Source organism: Amblyraja radiata, chromosome 9 (genome assembly GCF_010909765.2).
Source record: "Amblyraja radiata isolate CabotCenter1 chromosome 9, sAmbRad1.1.pri, whole genome shotgun sequence".
NCBI lineage: Eukaryota > Metazoa > Chordata > Chondrichthyes > Rajiformes > Rajidae > Amblyraja > Amblyraja radiata.
In genome coordinates this window covers 1,937,292-1,958,077 of record NC_045964.1, presented here as the reverse complement: position 1 = coordinate 1,958,077, position 20,786 = coordinate 1,937,292, and the positions used below count along the sequence as shown (strand labels likewise).

The 20,786-nt window shown below is 40.9% G+C and overlaps 1 protein-coding gene across 3 annotated transcripts in view; it reads right to left on the bottom strand.

Annotated features, from left to right (window-relative positions):
• cdc42bpb (CDC42 binding protein kinase beta) overlaps positions 1–20,786 on the bottom strand; it is a 189,323-nt gene that overhangs the window by 52,203 nt on the left and 116,334 nt on the right. For all 3 annotated transcript variants that reach the window (XM_033026492.1, XM_033026491.1, XM_033026490.1), the window contains exons 6-12: positions 17,034–17,127; positions 14,626–14,826; positions 13,254–13,502; positions 11,816–11,895; positions 8,696–8,862; positions 6,633–6,752; positions 1,151–1,284 (exon numbers count right to left, since the gene is read on the bottom strand). In XM_033026492.1, the coding sequence (XP_032882383.1) occupies positions 1,151–1,284; positions 6,633–6,752; positions 8,696–8,862; positions 11,816–11,895; positions 13,254–13,502; positions 14,626–14,826; positions 17,034–17,127 (1,045 nt within the window). The remainder of the gene's footprint in view (positions 1–1,150; positions 1,285–6,632; positions 6,753–8,695; positions 8,863–11,815; positions 11,896–13,253; positions 13,503–14,625; positions 14,827–17,033; positions 17,128–20,786) is intronic.

Sequence of the window (20,786 nt, the reverse complement as noted above, 5' to 3'; positions counted from 1 at the left end):
TGGAGCAAAGCTGATGGTTCAGTGTCAGAAAAGGGAATATCACTTGATTTTTGTGGACAGGTATTCACAACAAATATCATTCTACTAACTTCAAATTCTTGGGCCTATTTGCTCACTGATGGCTGTATCGTATATCTTCTATTCTCAAACATCAGCATTAACTTTTCTGAATAAAAAGGTGACTTTTTATGGAGGAAAGAGGAGTCACTGATGGCAGTTGCAGAATTGTTGATCAAAGTGCTAACGATTCAAGGTGTGTTTTACTAAATATCTGAAGCACAACATTTGGCATTATTGTGAGCACAAATTAAATGTGATAACCTGCTTTTTCATTTATCAGATGTTGCTGTTTGAGTGACTGCATAAAGCTAAACTCAACCTATTTCAGGCAATTTATATTTACATGACATTTTAGTTGCATTGTTTACTTTGAAGATCAACACAAAATACTGGAGTAAAGGGCCTGTCGCACTTAGGCGATTTTTTAGGCGACTGCCGGCGACTAGGCTGTCGCCACATGGTCGCCGGGTTGTCGCCTGTATGGTCGCGAGTCGTCTCCTCAGTTGCCCAAAGAGTTGTAGCGTTTTTCTGGTCGCCGCTGGATTTTGAAATGTTCAAAACTTTTTGGCGACAGTGGGCTTGTCGTAGCTTATCTTCTCCTGACGTAGGTGCTGTCATAGGTTGTCGCCGGTGCTGACTTCGGTGAATCTCATTGACAGGCCGATTAGTCCAGTCCAGGCGATCTGCTACAACTATGACAGTCGCCTAAAAAATCGCCTTGTGGAACAGGCCCTTAACTCAGCAGGACAGGCAGCATCTCTGGAGAGAAGGATTGGGTGACTTTTCGGGTCAAGCCAAAACGTCACCCATTATTTCTCTCCAGAGATGTTGCCTGTCCTGCTGAGTTACTCCAGCATTTTGTGTCTATCCTCGGTGTAAACGAACATCTGCGGTTTCTTCCTATGCATTGTTTACTTTATTTATTAGGAAGCTAAAAAATAACACTTCAGACAATGGAACTGCGTCTATTATTTCAGATGCAGATGATGCCAAATCTCACGAATGCTTGAGGTTATAACCTTGCTGTATTTTACAAATAACCTATTAAGGTGTTTTTATGACAAGAGCCAAAATAATTCAATTTGGGTACCTTGTGATTTTCTTCTTTTTCTTGTTTAAGTGCTTTAATCTGCTTTTCAAGTGCTTTTACTTTGTTTGTAGATTCCTCAAAATCTTGACGGAGAGACACTGCATTTCCAAGCTGGTGTTCTAACCGATCAGATTCTAAAGAGAAATAATGAAAAGATCAATGATTTTGAACTGTGTTCTAAACTCATAAAGCTTGAACTCGAAGAAATCTGCCTGGAATACCAAGTAAATATAGTTATCACCAAGGAAAGTTTTATTGACAATGACAGGGTTTTTTTTCTAATTGCAATAAGCAGCTCATGAAAATGATTCTGCTCTTTTGCTAAGAAACACCAACACAGCATTTAGGATGCTGTTACAAGATATCAAGTTCAAGAGTAAATGCGGTCCAATTTTGTCACATTTCATTGTCATATCATTATAAATTGATAGCCAAAACATGCATTTGCACACTCTCCAGGTGGGAATCCAAACTAGTTCTAAAACCAGCCCTCAAAATGGCATGTACGCTAATGGGGGAAAAAGTTCATTTAACATGATCGCCTCTGATCAGCCATATTATTAGGTAAATGATCAACCCATGCAAAATACTGTTGTGAAAGTTACCATTGAAACTACCTTTAACAGATTGTGTCTAGGAATAACCTTATCAAAAAGTCAAATAATATTTGCTTGAGCCCTTGAATTACTTCAGCACTTTGTGTCCTTTTTTGTATACTTGTTCCTTGTTTCTCTAAATAATATTTGATCATTCTGTTAGGAAAGCATAGAGTTTGTTGCCTTGATGTGAATATCGCAGGAGGAAGAAACATAGATGAACATGAAACATGCTCAAACTGAATAGATGCCTCCATTTTCTCCATCCCCACAATTCACAAACATCCAGAGGGATTTCCCTCCAAAACCTTCATTGACAGCCTGGTCTGCATCAGAACATCGGAAGGATGTGCTGGCTCCGGAGAGGGTCCAGAGGATGTTTACGAGAATGATCCCAAGAATGCGTGGGTTAACATATGATGAGCGTTGACAGCACTGGGCCTGTACTCACTGGAGTTTAGAATAATGAGGGGGAACTATATTGAAACATACCAAATTGTGAAAGGCCTTGATAGAGTGGATGTGTAGAGGATGTTTCCACTAGTGGGAGAGACTAGAATCAGAGGTTATAGCCTCAGAATTAAAGGAGGGTCCTTTAGGAAGCAGATGAGGAGAAATTTCTCTAGTCAGATGGTGGTGAATCTATGGAACTCATTCTTCGGAGGCTAAGTGAATGGATATTATTAAGGCAGAGATAACTAGATTCTTGATTAGTACGGGTGTCAGGGATTATGGGGAGAAGGCAGGTGAATGGTGTTAGGAGGGTGAGATAGATCAGCCATGATTGAATAGCAAAGCAGACTTGATGGGCCGAATGGCCTAATTCTGCTACTATTACTTATGACCTTATCAGTTTTCCATCTATTGTACAGGATCAGCTTGTTTGTCCTCCTTCCCCTTTATTTTTTGTCTCTAGATGTTCAGACCCAAGTTCCATTTGCCCAGCTTGACCTGGGCATGGATTCCAGCTCTACATTTCACAACTCCTGCACCCTTCACAAGGACCACAGAATGAGATGCAGAGCAAACATTAACTCTTTTTTAAAATCTAAGGCTGTATATTCTCACTTGCCATCATTTTTACTTGCCATATTGGAAAACATGCTTGAAATATCTGTAATATAGCAAGGGTAAGCATTGGAATCAGGATATGGGTTCGTGGCTTTCATTAAATTTTGATAGTTTTAATGTAAAATTGGTACAGCTGTTCAAAGATGGGCAAAACAGGAAAAATCTTAGAATTATTTAAGGAAAAGGGTTTAATGGTTGACCCACTGAATCTCTGAAACAGTTTAGCAGACACTACCACAACAATGCCCATCTTCCTAAACACTCATTAAACACTTTTGGTACATAGGCTTTGTACTTCCTGTCAGTGTTCCACGTTTAATGTCAGCTAGAGCCTGATCTATCAATTATTCAAGAGGCTAAAATACAGAGAGAATAATAATCAATTCTCATTTAGAAACATAGAAAATAGGTGCAGGAGGAGGCCATTCAGCCCTTCGAGCCAGCACCGCCATTCATTGTGATCATGGCTGATCGTCCCCAATCAATACCCCGTGCCTGCCTTCTCCCAATATCCATTGATTCCACTAGCCCCTAGAGCTCTATCTAACTCTCTCTTAAATCCATCCAGTGACTTGGCCTCCACTGCCCTCGGTGACAGGGAATTCCACAAATTCACAACTCTCTGGGTGAAATTTTTTTTTCTCACCTCAGTCTTAAATGGCCTGAGATGAGAAAGACAAATTTAACAAAATAATTTAATGCACAAAAGTACAATTTGCTGGTAAAATATATCCTTGAGAAACAGTAAGCTACTGTGAAAATAACCTAATCAAATTAGCGAGCAACATATTTGGAATATTTTATGCATCTTCAAAGATGGCATCAGACCTGCCTTGAAAATGTCCCAACATTGTCCATGTCATGATCTTTAATTGAGACATGCACAGTTATAGATGAGAGGGTACATTGCTAGATTCTCTCTTTGCATATTATTTAATAAAAGCACACAAGTCTCTGGCTCCTCAAAAAAACATATTATAATAATTTCAGAGATTAATAGGCTATAACTCTGAGGTAATTATATAAATTTTACTTGTTTTTCAAAATAGAAGTGTGTTTTTCAAAATAAGAAAAATGGGGCTGTAACCAACATGTGTGAATATGGAATGAGAAGCAAATATATATTCACAAAATGTACGTGAGTACTAGGATCTCTCTCATTTCTAGTACAAAACAAATTCAAAAGCGATTTTTTAAAGTTAGTGATCATCTTTCATTTATGTCTGAAACTAACTCTTTAAATATACTTGAACTTAACTTTCAAAATGCTGGATGAAATTTGTCAACCATATTGGATATTTAAATTAAATGCATGAGGCAAATGAAGATTAAAAAAAACTGCTGGTACTGGAAATTTGAAATAAAAACAGAAATTGCTGGAAGTACTCAGCACAAGATCACTCGGCTCGGCATGCTGATTGGAATCAGGAGGTCATGTAGTGAGCATGTCCAAGCAGAATTTGCAACCTAGGGGGAATGGGGAAGTTACACCACTTATTAAGCCGTGTACCTTACAGAGGCTGTGGGACAATTAAGACAATAGGTGCAGGAGTAGGCCATTCGGTCCTTCGAGCCAGCACCGCCATTCAATATGATCAAGGTTGATCATCCCCAATCAGTACCCAGTTCCTGCCTTCTCCCCATATCCCCATGACTCCACTATCTTTAAGAGCCTTATCTAGCTCTCTCTTGAAAATATCCAGGAACCGGCCTCTGAGGCAGAGAATTCCACAGACTCACAACTTTCTGTGTGAAAAAGTATTTCCTCATCTCCGTTATAATGGCTCTCCCTTATTCTTAAACTGTGGCCCATGGTTCTGGACTCCCCCCAACATCGGGAACATGTTTCCTGCCTCTAGCGTGTCCAAACCCTTTATAATCTTCTATGTTTCAATAAGACTCCCTCTCATCCTTCTAAATTCTGGAGTTTACAAGCCAAGCCGCTCCATTCTCTCAGCATTTGACAGTCCTGCCATCCCAGGAATTAACCTTGTAAACCTATGCTGCACTCCCTCAATAGCAAGAATGTCCTTCCTCAAATTAGGGGACCAAAACTGCGCATAATACTCCAGGTGTGGTCTCACTATGGCTCTGTACAACTGCAGAAGGGCCTATTTGCTCTTCTTATTTTGAAGGCCAACATGCCATTCGCTTTCTTCACTGCCTGCTGTACCTGCATGCTTACTTTCATTGACTGATGAACATGGACCCCCAGATCCCGTTGTACTTCCCCTTTTCCCAACTTGACACTATTTAGATAATAATCTACCTTCCTGTTTTTGCTACCGAAGTGGATAACCTCACATTTATCCACATTAAACTGCATCTGCCCACTCACCCAACCTGTCCAAGTCACCCTGCATTCTCATAGCATCCTCCTCACAGTTCACACTGCCACCCAGCTTTGTGTCACCTGCAAATTTGCTAATGTTACTTTTAATCCCTTCATCTAAATTTTTGATGTATATTGTAAATAGCTGCAGTCCCAGCACCGAGCCTTGTGGTACCCCACTAGTCACTGCCTGCCATTCTGAAAGGGACCCGTTAATCCCTACTCTTTGTTTCCTATCTGCCAACCAATTTTCTATCCATGTCAGCACTCTACCCCCAATACCATGTGCCCTCATTTTGCCCACTAATCTCCTATGTGGAACATTATCAAATGCTTTCTGAAAGTCCAGGTACACTACCTCCACTGGCTCTCCCTTGTACATTTTTCTAGTTACATCCTTATAAAATTCCAGAAGATTTGTCAAGCATGATTTCCCCTTCGTAAATCCATGCTGACTCGGTACAATCCTGTTACTGCTATCCAAATGTGCCGCTATTTCATCTTTTATGATTGACTCCAGCATCTTCCCTATCACCGATGTCAGGCTAACTGGTCTATAATTCCGTTTTCTCTCTCCCGCCTTTCTTAAAATGTGTGATTGGGTAAAGTTAAAGAGGAATGTAACAATAGACAATAGGTGCAGGAGTAGGCCATTTGAGCCAGCACCGCCATTCAATGTGAACATGGCTGATCATCCACAATCAGTACCCCGTTCCTGCCTTCTCCCCATATTCCCTGACTCCGCTATCTTTAAGAGGCAGAGAATTCCACAGACTCACAACTCTCTTTGTGAAAATGTTTTCCCTCATCTCCGCTCTAAATGGCTTACCCCTTATTCTTAAACTGTGGCCCCTGGTTCTGGACTCCCCCAACATCGGGAAGGGAACTCAATTGACATCATGGACAAGGCAACTCAATAGCTTTGGCGAAAATCATATTGAGGATCATAGACAAAACAATTTTCAAAATGTGTAGGAAGGAACTGCAGATACTAGTTTACACTGAAGATACACACAAAATGCTGGAGTAACCCAGCGGGTCAGGCAGCCTCTCTGGAGGAAAGGAATAGGTGACTTTTCGGGACAGAACCCTTTTACAGACACCTAACCTATTCAGAAATGTCACCTATTCCTTTTCTCCAGAGATGCTGCCTGACCCGTTGAGTTACTCCAGCACCTTGTGTCAATTTTCAAAACGATCTGCAGATAATACAGAATATATTGATTCAAGGGGAACAATTTAATATGTTGTACACTATCACCATACTTAGGAATTCAGGAGCAAAAATAGTCTGAAGAAGGGACTCGGCCCGAAAAGTCACCTATTCCTCTTGTCCAGAGATGCTGCCAGTCCCGCTGAGTTACTCCAGTATTTTGTGTCTATCTTCAATGTAACCCAGCATCTGCAGTTCCTTCCCTCACAAATCTACCATGAGCTCTCGTATAAATTTCAGCATGCAAAGTATGAGTGAACAAAAATATACCTGCTAACTGTTTTCTCAGTTTTTCCATCTCATCATTTAACTTCTTAATTTCTTTATCTCTACTGATAGTTCCCATTCCACGTGTTGAACCATGTAGTGACTGTGCCGCTTGGACAGATTCTAAAACAGAGTTCAAGAACATGAAATGTCATCAGCAATTAAAAGGGATGAACACAACAAATCAGCAGCAATCTAATTTTGAAGTTTAAGAAAAATATTACAAATGCAGGAAATCATTAAATGCTGTAAATAAACATTAATTGTCCATTGAAAAAAAAATTGATTCTTTCGAATTGAAACCTAATCTTTCAGTTTTCTATTTGAAGCTTATTACGTTTCTATTCTAACCCAATGCATGCAAACCCAAAACATTTCTCTTAATACAGTGCCCTCCATAATGTTTGGGAGAAAGACCCATCATTTATTTATTTGCCTCTGTACTCCACAATTTGAGATTTGTAATAGAAAAAAATCACATGTGGTTAAAGTGCACATTGTCAGATTTTATTAAAGGGTATTTTTATACATTTTGGTTTCACCATGTAGAAATTACAGCTGTGTTTATACATAGTCCACCCCATTTCAGGGCACCATAATGTTTGGGACACATGGCTTCACAGGTGTTTGTAATTGCTCAGGTGTGTTTAATTGCCTCCTTCATGCAGGTATAAGAGAGTTCTCTGCACCTAGTCTTTCCTCCAGTCTTTCCATCACCTTTGGAAACCTTTGTTGCTGTTTATCAAGATGAGGAAAAGAAGCCATTATGATACTGAGAAACAAGAATAAAACTGTTAGAGACATCAGCCAAACCTTAGGCTTACCAAAATCAACTGTTTGGAACATCATTAAGAAGAAAGAGAGCACTGGTGAGCTTACTAATCGCAAAGGGACTGGCAGGCCAAGGAAGACCTCCACAGCTGATGACAGAAGAATTCTCTCTATAATAAAGAAAAATCTCCAAACACCTGTACGACAGATCAGAAACACCCTTCAGGAGTCAGGTGTGGATTTGTCAATGACCACTGTCCGCAGAAGACTTCATGAACAGAAATACAGAGGCTACACTGCAAGATGCAAACCACTAATTAGCCGCAAAAATAGATTGGCCAGATTACAGTTTGCCAAGAAGTACTTAAAATAGAAACCACAGTTCTGGATAAAGGTCTTCTGGACAGATGAGACGAAGATTAACTTATATCAGAGTGATGGCAAGAGCAAAGTATGGAGGAGAGAAGGAACTGCCCAAGATCCAAAGCATACCACCTCATCTGTGAAACACAGTGGTGGGGGTGTTATGGCCTGGGCATGTATGGCCGCTGAAGGTACTGGCTCACTTATCTTCATTGATGATACAACTGCTGATGGTAGTAGCATAATTAATTCTGAAGTGTATAGACACATCCTATCTGCTCAAGTTCAAACAAATGCCTCAAAACTCATTGGCCGGCGGTTCATTCTACAGCAAGACAATGATCCCAAACATACTGCTAAAGCAACAAAGGAGTTTTTTAAAGCTAAAAAAAGGTAAATTCTTGAGTGGCCAAGTCAATCACCCGATCTGAACCCAATTGAGCATGCCTTTTATATGCTGAAGAGAAAACTGAAGGGGACTAGCCCCCAAAACAAGCATAAGCTAAAGATGGCTACAATACAGGCCTGGCAGAGCATCACCAGAGAAGACAGCCAGCAACTGGTGATGTCCATGAATCGCAGACTTCAAGCAGTCATTGCATGCAAAGGATATGCAACAAAATACTAAACAGGACAACTTTCATTTACATGACATTGCTGTGTCCCAAACATTATGGTGCCCTGAAATGGGGGGACTTTGTATAAACACAGCTGTAATTTCTACATGGTGAAACCAAAATGTATAAAAATGGCCATTACTAAAATCTGACAATGTGCACTTTTTTTCTATTACAAATCTCAAATTGTGGAGTTCAGAGGCAAATAAATAAACGACGGGTCTTTGTCCCAAACATTATGGAGGGCACTGTAAATGACGAATAGTCTGCTGTGAGGTTTTATGTTTATGATCATAATTTAAATATCAAAGTTACCTTGCAGTTTCCTAGTTAGTTCCAGTTTTTCTTGTTCAAGCCTGTGGATTCGCCTCTCGTAAGCCTCAATTTGTAAACTGTTTTCCAAGTCTATTCGTACATCAGCATCTCTGTCAATCGATTCTGATTGCATGCCTGTTTTCAAAGAAGTTCTATCGGACAAAGGACTGAAACAGCAAATCCCATTACTCACTTTTCTATGAACCAGACAATTAATTTACTTTTCATTGGAAGCTGTCCGAGAGATATACCTTGCACATTCACAATGGTTTTGTTTTTACATACATAAGATACGACAGAACTTTATTTATCCCAGGAGGGAAATTGGTCTGCCAACAGTGACAAAACACAACAAGATACACTAAACATGAAAGGATTGGGGAGTGGGGGAGGGGAGTCAGTCTACCCCACAGTCTACCCTACAATGCAAATCATCTGGCTATTCAATGTCGTCATTGTTATTCATACCCAATCCCATAAATGGAATTAATTGACCAGATAATCTGTTATTTTGAGGGACATATACAGGCTGGGTCATTGGGAGAATGCCCCACATTCTTTATAGAGGCAGCATGGCAACTTTCACATGCATTTGAGGAACCAGAACAGACAGTGTCTTCATGAATAAAGACAGTGAGCAAGAAAGGTGACGGCTGTGGGGGAATAATGGAGTAAAACGTGATTTTGGTGATTACTCATTTTGTCAAGAGGAACAAAAAAATGATGAATAAATTAACCTGCAGGCACAAGTATTTAGGAAGGCCAATGGTATGCAAGCCATTATTGCAAAGAGATTGGATTGCAATAGGAAGAAGTTTTCAGTCTGAAGAAGGGTCCTGTGTTAAAACATCATCTATCCAGAGATGCTGCCCCATCCACTGAGTTATTTCACCACTTTTGTGCCTTTCTCTCCCTCAAAACTCAAGTTTTGGTCTTCATCCCCACGGATTTATTTGCTTTGAAGGCAGTGCTGAAGATTGGTTTCTGAGATGAGACATTGGTCCTACGAGTATAGTTTGAGTAAAGTTTGCCTATGAATATGAAACTAATGTTCAGAAAATGTTGAGGTGCTCATTGAAACTTTTATGATTAAGAGAAGGACTGTCTGAATTACAAAGCTGACGCTAAAATGCCCCTGTCCCACTTAGGAAACCTGAATGGAAACCTCTGGAGACGTTACGCCCCACCCAAGGTTTCCGTGCGGTTGCCGGAGGTTGCAGATAGTAGTAGGGAGACTGACAAAAATCTCCGGGAACCGCACGCAAACCTTGGGTGGGGCGCAAAGTCTCCAGAGGTTTCCGTTCAGGTTTCCTAAGTGGGTCAGGGGCATTAGAATCATCTTCCTCTGGTTGAGAAGTCCAGTAATGGAGTGTGGGGGCAAAGTCTCCACAAAAGGTTAGTCAGTGATATAAATGAGATGAAAAACAATGTATTTGTTCAGACCCTTGTAAATCATTCAGAAAAATCACAAAGAGACAGATAGGTTAAGTAAATGGCAAGAAATTGACACATGACGAAATGTGAAATGACCCATTTTGGAAGGAGGACCGAAAAGGTAAATAGAGTGAGATTACAAAATGTTGTCATGCAAACATACTGGGTGTCCGATGCACAAAGCAAAGGGCCGGCAAGAAGTACAGCAAGTAATTCGGAGAGCTAATGGAATTTTGGTTCCTGGAACTAGGACTGATGTATGATGGGCCTCTGCTTATTAAGCTGAGAAGAATGAGAGGTGTTTTTACAGAAAGGCAAAGCAAGCCAAAAGGGCCATGTATGGGTCCTGTTTTTTCTTTAGTTCTCACCACCTTTGTCAAGCAATCTCACATATCAAGTAGAGGTACATGGGTGAGAAACTCCTTTCAGCTTGGCTCTCTTAAGCAAGGTAAAACCACTTCCATTCAAAATGGTAGATAAAGCAACAAAACCTGTTATCCCTACTTAACATAACAAACAAGCCATGCTAATAAAAAATAGCATGCTGCCTTAAATCTACACAGTATAAATTAAGGTTAAATAACATGTAGATCATTTAAATACTTTGTTAAAAGCAGAATACTTTTACATCACTGAACATAGTACAAGACCACCACCAATTTTCCAGTAACTGGTGGTCCGGCACTTTCTTTAATCCAGACAAAATCACGAGAGTGCACTTAAATCACCCCCCCCCCCCCCGCCCCCGAGGTGCCCCCGAAAATGACGAGGCTAGATACGGCGGCCGATCTCAACCTCGTCGGGACTTCAGTGGCCGATTGGCGTGTTAAATTTGCCCCCTGCGACCGGGACTCGGGAACCCCAGCCCAGCCAGGAACGGCAGATCCATTCCCATAGCTGACTTCCGTGGCCGGTCAGCAGGTTGAAATTTGCCCCCTCCTGCTGGGGCTCTAGAACTCTGGCCCGGCTGGTGCCGGCACATCTGCTTCCACAGCTGACTTTGCGGGCCGGTGGCCTAGGCGGACCAGTCCGGTAGCGTTGGACTTCTCTCAGAGGCCGTGACCTCCATTGGCCTGGATAATTACAAGGTTAATTCCCGGGATGGCGTGACTGTCATATGCTGAGAGAATGGAGCAGCTGGGCTTGTACACTCTGGAGTTTAGAAGGATGAGAGGAAATCTCATTGAAACATATAAGATTATTAAGGGCTTGGACACGCTAGAGGCAGGAAACATGTTCCCGATGTTGGGGGAGTCCAGAACCAGGGGCCACAGTTTAAGAATAAGGAGCAAGCCATTTAGAACGGAGACGAGGAAACACATTTTCTCACAGAGAGTGGTGAGTCTGTGGAATTCTCTGCCTCAGAAGGCGGTGGAGGCAGATTCTCTGGATGCTTTCAAGAGAGAGCTAGATAGGGCTCTTAAAAATAGCGGAGTCAGGTGATATGGGGAGAAGGCCGGAACGGGGTACTGATTGTGGATGATCAGCCATGATCACATTGAATGGCGGTTCTGGCTCGAAGGGCCAAATGGTCTACTCCTGCACCTATTGTCTAATCCAGAAAGGCTCTAGAACTAAGGGTACCGGAAATTCGGTGGTGACCCTGTACCATCCAGTTTTATAACAGTGGATTGTTCATTAATGCACAAGTGAACAACATATACAATAATTATAGAAAGGTTCTACCTGGTGGTGGTAAAGGTGAAGCCTACAAAAGGCAGGTGCAGTCCAGAAAAAGCAGTGTGAGAGGCTGGAGGCACCAGCTCCTAGGACAACAGAAAGCATTTATCAATACAAACAGAGGATTACTTTTAATCCAACAAATTATCAGAATGCTAATTTAATCTCAATTTCTAAATGTTGTACAAAAGCAAAATACCACATGCTGGTCAGGACCAATGTGGAGCAAGAAACTGAGTGAACATTTTACATAATTCATCAGAAAAGAACAGGATCCTTGATATTTTTTATCAGTGTTATCCCCTCTTGAAGATGCTGCCTGACCTGCTGAATATTTCCAGCATTTTATGTTTTATTTCACACTCCAGTTATAAGACTGCAAAATTAATTATGTACAGACAAAATAAAGAATTGAGTTTTTCTTCATAAAGCCTACAAGGATAATAGGATTATTGCTGAAGAACAGACCCATTCATCCTTTCACGTCTATTACATGGAGAAAGCAATATCAAGCCCTCTACAGCGGCACAATGGAGCAGCGGGAGAGTTGCTGCCTTACAGCACCAGAGACCCGGGTTCGATCCTGACTACGATGCTGTCTGTACAGAGTTGGCACGTTCTCCCTGTGGGCTTTCTCCGGTTTCCTCCCACACTACAAAGATGCACAGGTTTGCAGGTTATTCTATAAAAGTGTTTTTTTTTTTCTTTTGTGTATGTGAATGTGTCCCCTTGTGTAATCTCAAATTATAGCTCTTATGTATTCCCCCCCCCCAGGACAAACAGGAGTCTAAGGCCCTGCTATTCACATCTCTGACAAAATGAACGTAACAGGATCATTATGTTATGTTCAGTTTTCTGGTCATAAGTGATAGGAGTAGAATTAGGCCATTCGGCCCATCAAGTCTACTCCGTCATTCAATCATGGCTGATCTATCTCTCCCTCCTAACCCCATTCTCCTGCCTTCTCCCCATAACCTTGATTTTGAGAATGTTACGGTAACTTCTTTTTTTAGGGGTTTGATAAGGAGGCTGATCCCCACATTACCACACGACCAGTGAGTGAGGCTTTAGAAAATTCCTATCCTCGGTTCCACTCATTTTGATTGTTTCCTGCAAGTCCTAATCTTTCATTAGTCAGAAATGTATTGTATTGTATTGTATTCAAATTTATTGTCATTGTCTCAGTTAGAGACAACAAAATGAATTTCCCTTACAGGCAGTATCATAAAAATAAAAATAAATAAATAATAATAAACAATAAAACATATTAAAAATAAAATAGAATTAAAAAAATTAGTCAGAAATGTTAATGCAGTCTTGTAATCCAGGCTAAACATGGGAGTTGCACAAAATACCAAGTGCCAGTAAAAACTACATGTAAACCTCCTCTGCACACTGTGGCCAAAGTTAAACATGGTATTCCACAGAAAACTGAAATACTAACTGGATTTTTGAGAATATCATCATCTACATCAAAGTTTGAAGTGTCTGTTGGACTGCTGACTTCAGGAATATAAGGCGCTTCAATGTTTCTAATATTGTCCCAATCGATCCCTTTGAAAAATAAATGTTTTTTGAAATCTTCCATTCCATTTTTTCCAATGCGATGTTCTCTACTGCAGATCAACCGCTGAATCAAATCCTTGGCTTCATCGGATACATCAGTGCTATGTGACGGAAATTGGAATCGTTCCTGTCAAACAAAAGAGTTTGAATGCTTCAGAAAGTTGAAAGGGCCTGTCCCACTTGCCGATTTTTTACGGCTATTGCCAGCGTCATATCAGGGTGGCCAAAGATTTTAAACATTTCAAAATCCAGCGGCGACAAAAAAAATGTTGTGACACTTGAGGAAACACCGTGCGTCATTCATGCCACGTCACGCTGCGACTTGTTCGGTGACCTGATACATCAATCAACGATGCCAAGCAGTCGCCGAAAAAATCACCAAGTGGGACAGAGCCTGAACATGCACGCAGAACAATGATGCGATTTCTATGCAAAGTACAGAATGGGTTCAATTGATTTAAAAAAGATACCCCGAAATTAACATATACACACTTTATCCAAAATTATAATCTTTTAGCTTCATTATTATCATGAAGTTAATCATGTGTGATGGTCCACACACGTTGCATTAACAAATGTTACACTAACAGAAATAAATAGAGGTTTGCCAACAATCAAAGAAACATGGTAAGGATTTAAACAGGTAGTCATAATCTATTGCAACAACTCTTCTTCAGCAAAGAGGTGAACTGCTGTGGTTCATTACATGTTGTTTAATTCAGGGGCCGGCAACCTATGGCCCACGGGCTGGCATCCGGTCCATAGCCCGAAATCATCCAGCCCGCAGGCGTATTTTTATTCAATTAGTTTTCGCGACCTGGGAACCGTAGCCAGTCCCGGGAACGCGAGCTGATCTGGGAACTGCAGCTCATCTCAGGGCACGCAGGCACACGACCTGGCGCTACAGCCAGTCCCGGGGCAGGCGAGCTGACCTGGGAACTGCAGCCAGTCCCGGGGCACGCAGACGACTTGGGCGCGACAGCCAGTCCCAGGGCAGGCGAGCTGAGCTGGGAACTGCAGCCAGTCCCGGGGCACGCAAGGCACCTGGGAACTGCAAAAAACGAATTGAAAAACACGTGAAAACTAATTGGAAAAACAACACCAAGTGTCACACTATGGCGATAGATGTGGCCCGCCATCCGCTCACAGACATGGGTCCTGGCCCCTATGCAAAACAAGGTTGCCGACTCCTAGTTTAATCATTACACAAGTGGTTTAAAATGTCAACTTAAGAAAAATGTAGCACTTACTTGATGATTCATAATTTTCCCATACGTTTCCACCAATGACTCTGCGTAAAATGGCGTTTCTCCGACAAGCATTTCATACATACATACACCAAGAGACCACCAATCACATTCTGGTCCGTACTTCCCCATTCCATCCTCCATTGCTTGCAAGATTTCTGGAGAGATGTAGTCAGGAGTACCAACAGCTACTGAAGATTGTACCTGAGCAGAAGAATCATGGTAGCAGTTTAAAACCGACACAGCTTGTGCTTGCTTTACTCTGATAAACAATACACCCAATAAAAGTAAAAAGTGCAATATAAAATAATGGCTTTAAATTTTAACTGCAATTGCCAAGTTGTTGCATGCTTACTGAAATAAGAACATAAATAAGAGGATTTTGCGATTTAGCAATTCAAGCCTGCTCTGTTAGTTAATATGATCTCGGCTGATCATTGTTCACCTACTTTTCCACATTATTCCCTTACCCTTCAATGTTTTAGAATTCAAATAAATTATGAATTGTGTTGTGAATGCGTTTAATAAAGTGGGGATCGGCAATCCTCAAAGTTCAAAATTCTAAAGACTCACAACCCTTTATTGAAGAAATGTTCACTTATCTTAATCTTAACTGGGCGACTCTTTACTTTGAGAAGATCCCTCGTTTCTGACATCACATCTGGAGAAAGATTCTCCTCCTCTACTGTTTAGTTTAGTTAAGAGATAGAGTGCAGAAACAGGCTCTTCGGGCCACCGAGTCCGCACCGACCAGCGATCCCAACACACTAACACTACCCTATACACACACAAGGGACTATTTACAATTATACCAAGCCAATTAGCCTACAAACCTGTACGTCTTTGGAGTGTGAGAGGAAACCAGAGCACCTGGAGAAAACCCACGTTCACGGGGAGAATGCAGGCAGCACCCGTAATCAGGATCGAACGTGGGTCTCTGCCGCTGTAAGGCAACAACTCTACCACTGTGCTGCCAGTGTTAAGATCAATAAGAATGTTGCAGAATGCAAGATCAACTCCCTGCTTCCTTAACTCTAATCTTGATATCTCAACTCTCTTTATAGAATAAAGTTTATCACAGTAATTAGTCCAACGAATCATTTTTGTGTTATATCAAAATCAAATCTATCCTTGCTTGGGTAATGAGTTCCTGGTCTACATTCACATTGGCCCTGTATATGTTATTCACACATACTGCATCCGTTATTAATAAAAGCCATCACAAGTTTCCCAACTGCTAGCTTCTGTTTGGGTATAAAGTCATCAATATTTCCCGGCCTCGCTACATAAAATATTTCTGCTTTTTTAATTTTTTACCAAAACAGGTAACTTCAATTTTCTCCACATTATATTACATTTGTAACATACCTGTCCATTCACTTAAAAGCAAAACAGTGGGGATCTAGAAATCCGAAATATTGAAAAACCCAGAAAAAGCTGGAAGTGTTCAACAGATCAGACTACACCTCAGTTTATTTCAGGTGACTAACCAGTCATCAGAACATGTTGATAAAAAGTAATCCACTCAAAACATTGTTTTGCCCTCGACATCTTGCCTGATCAGCTGAGCATTTCAAGCATTTTTTTTTTTTTTTAATTTAAAATCTCACAACTTAATTTACCTCTTAGGCATGCACCTGCAGCAATTTTTGAACAGCCATGATCGGTCTCCTTATGTACCTCTGAAGTGGATGGTAAATAGCCAATGCCCAAGCATTGATCTTTGTGAAGTGATACTGCTTCAGGCTGCCAACAAAAATGCCTTTGTTTTCCAAGCCACTTCTCTGTCTGTTAAGCAGCCTATGCAAACCTAGTGCTCCTATTCCCCCAGAGCCATCATTTAGATTCATTTTAAAGTTAAGATATTGTGACAAAATCATTCACATTCTTTCTCTTCATTCCATGCTTATCAAAATCTCAATCAGATTTAAAAAAAGTCTTTGAACTAAATAAGATTTTGGCAGCTTCTTAATTCTGCTGCCTGGCAGGCACCAGCAGCAGGGCGACTTGTTTACAGCAAAATGGAACAAATTGTTACATTTTGAGCTTCTAATTGGAGACCACAAGAAATAAACATGATAAGATTACAAAAAGGGATGTTACAATTTATTTTCTTAGAGAAATCTTGCTTATATTCTACTTCAGAACATGAGGTGGTGCATAATATTGCATGGTTTGTAGATAAATACCTATTTGCTGAATATCATCAATGTAGATAATGAATACAATTCTTAAGCAGCAGTTCTAATACAAATCTAGAATTTGATAGAGGCATAGAGTAGCCCAACTTGCCAACACGTCCCATCTGCACTATTCCCACCTGCCCATATCCCTCTAAACATGTCCTTTCCATGTACCTGTCTGAATCTTAAACATTGTGACAGTAGTATTCTGTAATAAATAGTACTCACAGTGCCATCATTCATCAACTTCAGGCATGATCCAAAGTCAGCAAGACGTATATGTCCATTCATGTCCAGCAAAATGTTATCAGGCTTTATATCCCTATACAAAAATGCATCTGTTAACCAAATGGTCTTCGGAGATAAGGAAACTCGTTGCACAAATATTTTTAACCTAAAATATCAATTCTATCTTGTTTATATGCATTAAAAAAGCATTGTCATTGAGACTCATGAGAATACAGTATAAGTAAAGGATGTAGCTGACAACAAAGGGGAATGTTGCATTGCCCACCACACCCACATTTCAGAAAATAGTCCACATCACAATGTTCTGTAACATGAAACAATGTCACCTGCCTACGTCTCGAGAAAGATGAATAAAAACACATTTATTTTTTCCCCTCATCCACATAAATTCCATGACAGTTAATTTTATTCTGTATCTCAAATGTTTGGGAAGTGATTCTTAAATTCTGCACAGGCAAGTTTCCATTACCCAAATTACCATAACACGGGGATGGCTGCAATCATTGAGGCAATTATTTATTCAGTGATTCTTTCCCATTCTGCTTGAAGAGGGAGTAGAGAGAATGGTCTCTTCCCTGTCAAAGAAAGTTGAATAAAAGGAAGTGACTTTACTTGTCTTCTGCTCTGGGCATTTCTTATTCGAGTTTAACCTGATCATGATGGAAAGCATTGTGATGCAATCTAGGTCAAAATTAAAACTTAGTACCTTGTAATAATCAGTTTTGTTTATCAGCTCAGTTTAGTTTATTGTCATGCCTACCGAGGTACAGTGAAAAGCTTTTGTTGCGTGCTATCCAGTCAGCAGAAAGACAATACATGATTACAATCGAGCCATTCACAGTATACAGATACATGATAAGGGAATAACGTTTAGCGCAGGGTCTTCTTGCGTTTGAGGCAGCAGAGGTTAGGTAACACCCTCCAGGCGCTGTAGCCAGTTCAATGTGCTGTTGTCAAGCGCCGTGAGGTCTACCCCTCCACCAGGGGGCGGAGGACAGCGCAGTCGAAAATAACGTGCTGGACTGTTTGCTGGTCTGCTCCACACACGCAGGTAAAGCCAGTAAAGTCCGATCTAAGATAGTCTGAGGGTCTCCGATGAGATAGGGTGGGTAGTTCAGGATTACTCTCTGGTTGCCTGATAGCAGCTGGGAAGAAACGGTCCCTGAATCTGGAGGTGTGCGTTTTCACACTTCTATACCTTTTGCCTGATGGTAGAGGGGAGAAGAGGGAGTGGCCAGGGTGTTTGACTCGTCCTTGATTATGCTGCTGGCCTTGCCGAGGCAGTGTGAGGTAATGGATGCCTACAGCTAGAAATCATGTAGACAGGAAGATGGCTTGAATTAAAACATTTGTTGAGCACTGTCAATTCTTCTATGCAGCTCATTGCCCTTCATATGTAATGAATTAATTTGATGTGCAGTGGCACTTGTTCCTTAAGCTATTTTCATTAGTTTGGCATATTTAATTAGCAATACACAGGTCAAATAAGTTATTTGTCCTTTACTTTTTTTACTACCATTAATGCAAAGACAGTCAATGATTGATCTGATTTTTAAAAAATGCATTATTCCTGACTTTTACAAGAATCAGTAAAATATCTTGTGTAATGGACTATCACTGAACCTAATAGGGTATTTTGAAACAATATACAAATAACTCGGGAGAAAAGGGTGTAAATAACAATCTCAGGAGAAAAGGGTGTAAGTAACGATCAGCATTCTCTTGCTCTCATACAAATCACCTTTGAATAACCAACTTTTCAAAAAGGTAGACAGGCGATGTCCACATTATCGGCAGGAGGGATGGTTGCATTCCAATTAAACTGTCTGATTTGCAATTTTCTGTGACCAGAGGCTGCATCTTTTGCACATTCATTGCAGGAAACATGTTCCCGATGTTAAGGGAGTCCAGAACCAGGTGTCACAGTTTAAGAATAAGGGGACGGCCATTTAGGACGGAGATGAGAAAAAACCTTTTCACCCAGAAAGTTGTGAATCTGTGGAATTCTCTGCCAAAGAAGGCAGCGGAGGCCAATTCACTGGATATTTTCAAGAGAGAGTTAGATATAGCTCTTCGGGCTAACTGAATCAAGGGATATGGGGAGAAAGCAGGAACGGGGTACTGATTTTGGATGATCAGCCACGATCATATTGAATGGCTCAAAGGGCTGAATGGCCTACCCCTGCACCTATTTTCTATGTTTCGATGTTTCATTGCAAGTTTCCCATTTCATTTCCCACATAAAGTCTGAAAGAGCAAATGTTTGGGACATGTTCCTTGAGTATGTACACATACATACAGACTTGGTCAATAATTTGATTCTGATCTGATCTTTGTGCATTCTGTGAGGGTAAATTTCCATTACCTGACGGCTTGAATCCGAGGGTGGGGAATGGGTCACTAACATAGTACACCCAGTGGCTACCACAACTTTAAAATAGCATATATTATTCCCCTCCTGACATTTGCACTAAAAGATGGGCCAAAGTCAGAGGGCCGTATCTCTCAACTAAACAAAACCCCTTGACGCATTTTGTGTGGAGAAATCTATTTACTTCCCACTTCAATATATTCAGTATCGTGGCCTCTGCAGCCTTCTGGAGTAGAAATTCCAGACATTCATCAATTTTTCGTTTTTGATTGAAAGATAGAGCATGGAAACAGGCCCATCAGCCCACTGAGTCCATGCCATGTCACAGGTCTACTGGTGTCAGGGGTTATGGGGAGAAAGCAGAAGAATGGGGTTAGGATGGAGAGATAGATCAGCCATGATTGAATGGCGGAGTAGACTTGATGGGCCGAATGGCCTAATTCTGCTCCTATCACTGATTACCTTATTTATTCCTTTCAGTGTAGCTAAAATGTTTCCATTTTTACAAGTTTTTATATTCTTTCGTCTAACATTTGACTGGTTTATAAATGTAATGATATTTGTTAAGCAACAGTGTGCAATACCAGGATAAGAAATTTCCTGGATCCCATTGGCAATCATAATCCTTAAATTTGTGGTTCAACCACAGAGCCATAAACATATCAAGTTTGTCCTTATATTCAACTATTTCAATTATTGTGCTCTCGAGAGAGATATTCATTACACATTTGCATAGAAAACAAAAAGAAATATTGCTCAAGGCACAGGCTTAAATCTGTGTTTGAGATACACACAAAGAGTTCAAGACGAATGCAACCACTCGATCTACATGTGTCACAGAGTAGTGAGGATGGCTTTTGGCATGCTGGCCTTCACGAGCCAGGGAACCAAGTATAGCAGATAGTGACACAAAAAGCTGGAGTAACTCAGCGGGACAGACAGCATCTCTGGAGAGAAGGAATGGGTGACGTGGCTGAAGGTCACAGGAAAGGGAAATGAGAGATATAGAAGATGACGTAGGGAGATCTATCCCTCCCCCACCCAAGTCGCACCAGCTTCTCATTTTCACCCAACAAACAGCTAACAAAGGCCCGTTTCCTTTATCATTGTTACTTTTTTGCATATCTTTCATTCATTGTTCTTTATCTCTCTACATCATCGTCTATATCTCTGTTCCCCTTATTCCTAACCAGTCTGAAGAAGGGTTTCGAGCCAGAAACATCACCCATTCCTTCTCTCCAGAGATGTTGCCTGTCCTGCTGAGTTACTCCAGCTTTGTGTGTCGATAGAAGATGGTGTGTTACGTTACAATTGACATTGGTGAAGCTACACTTGGAGTGAAACCTCCCTTTTGATTACCC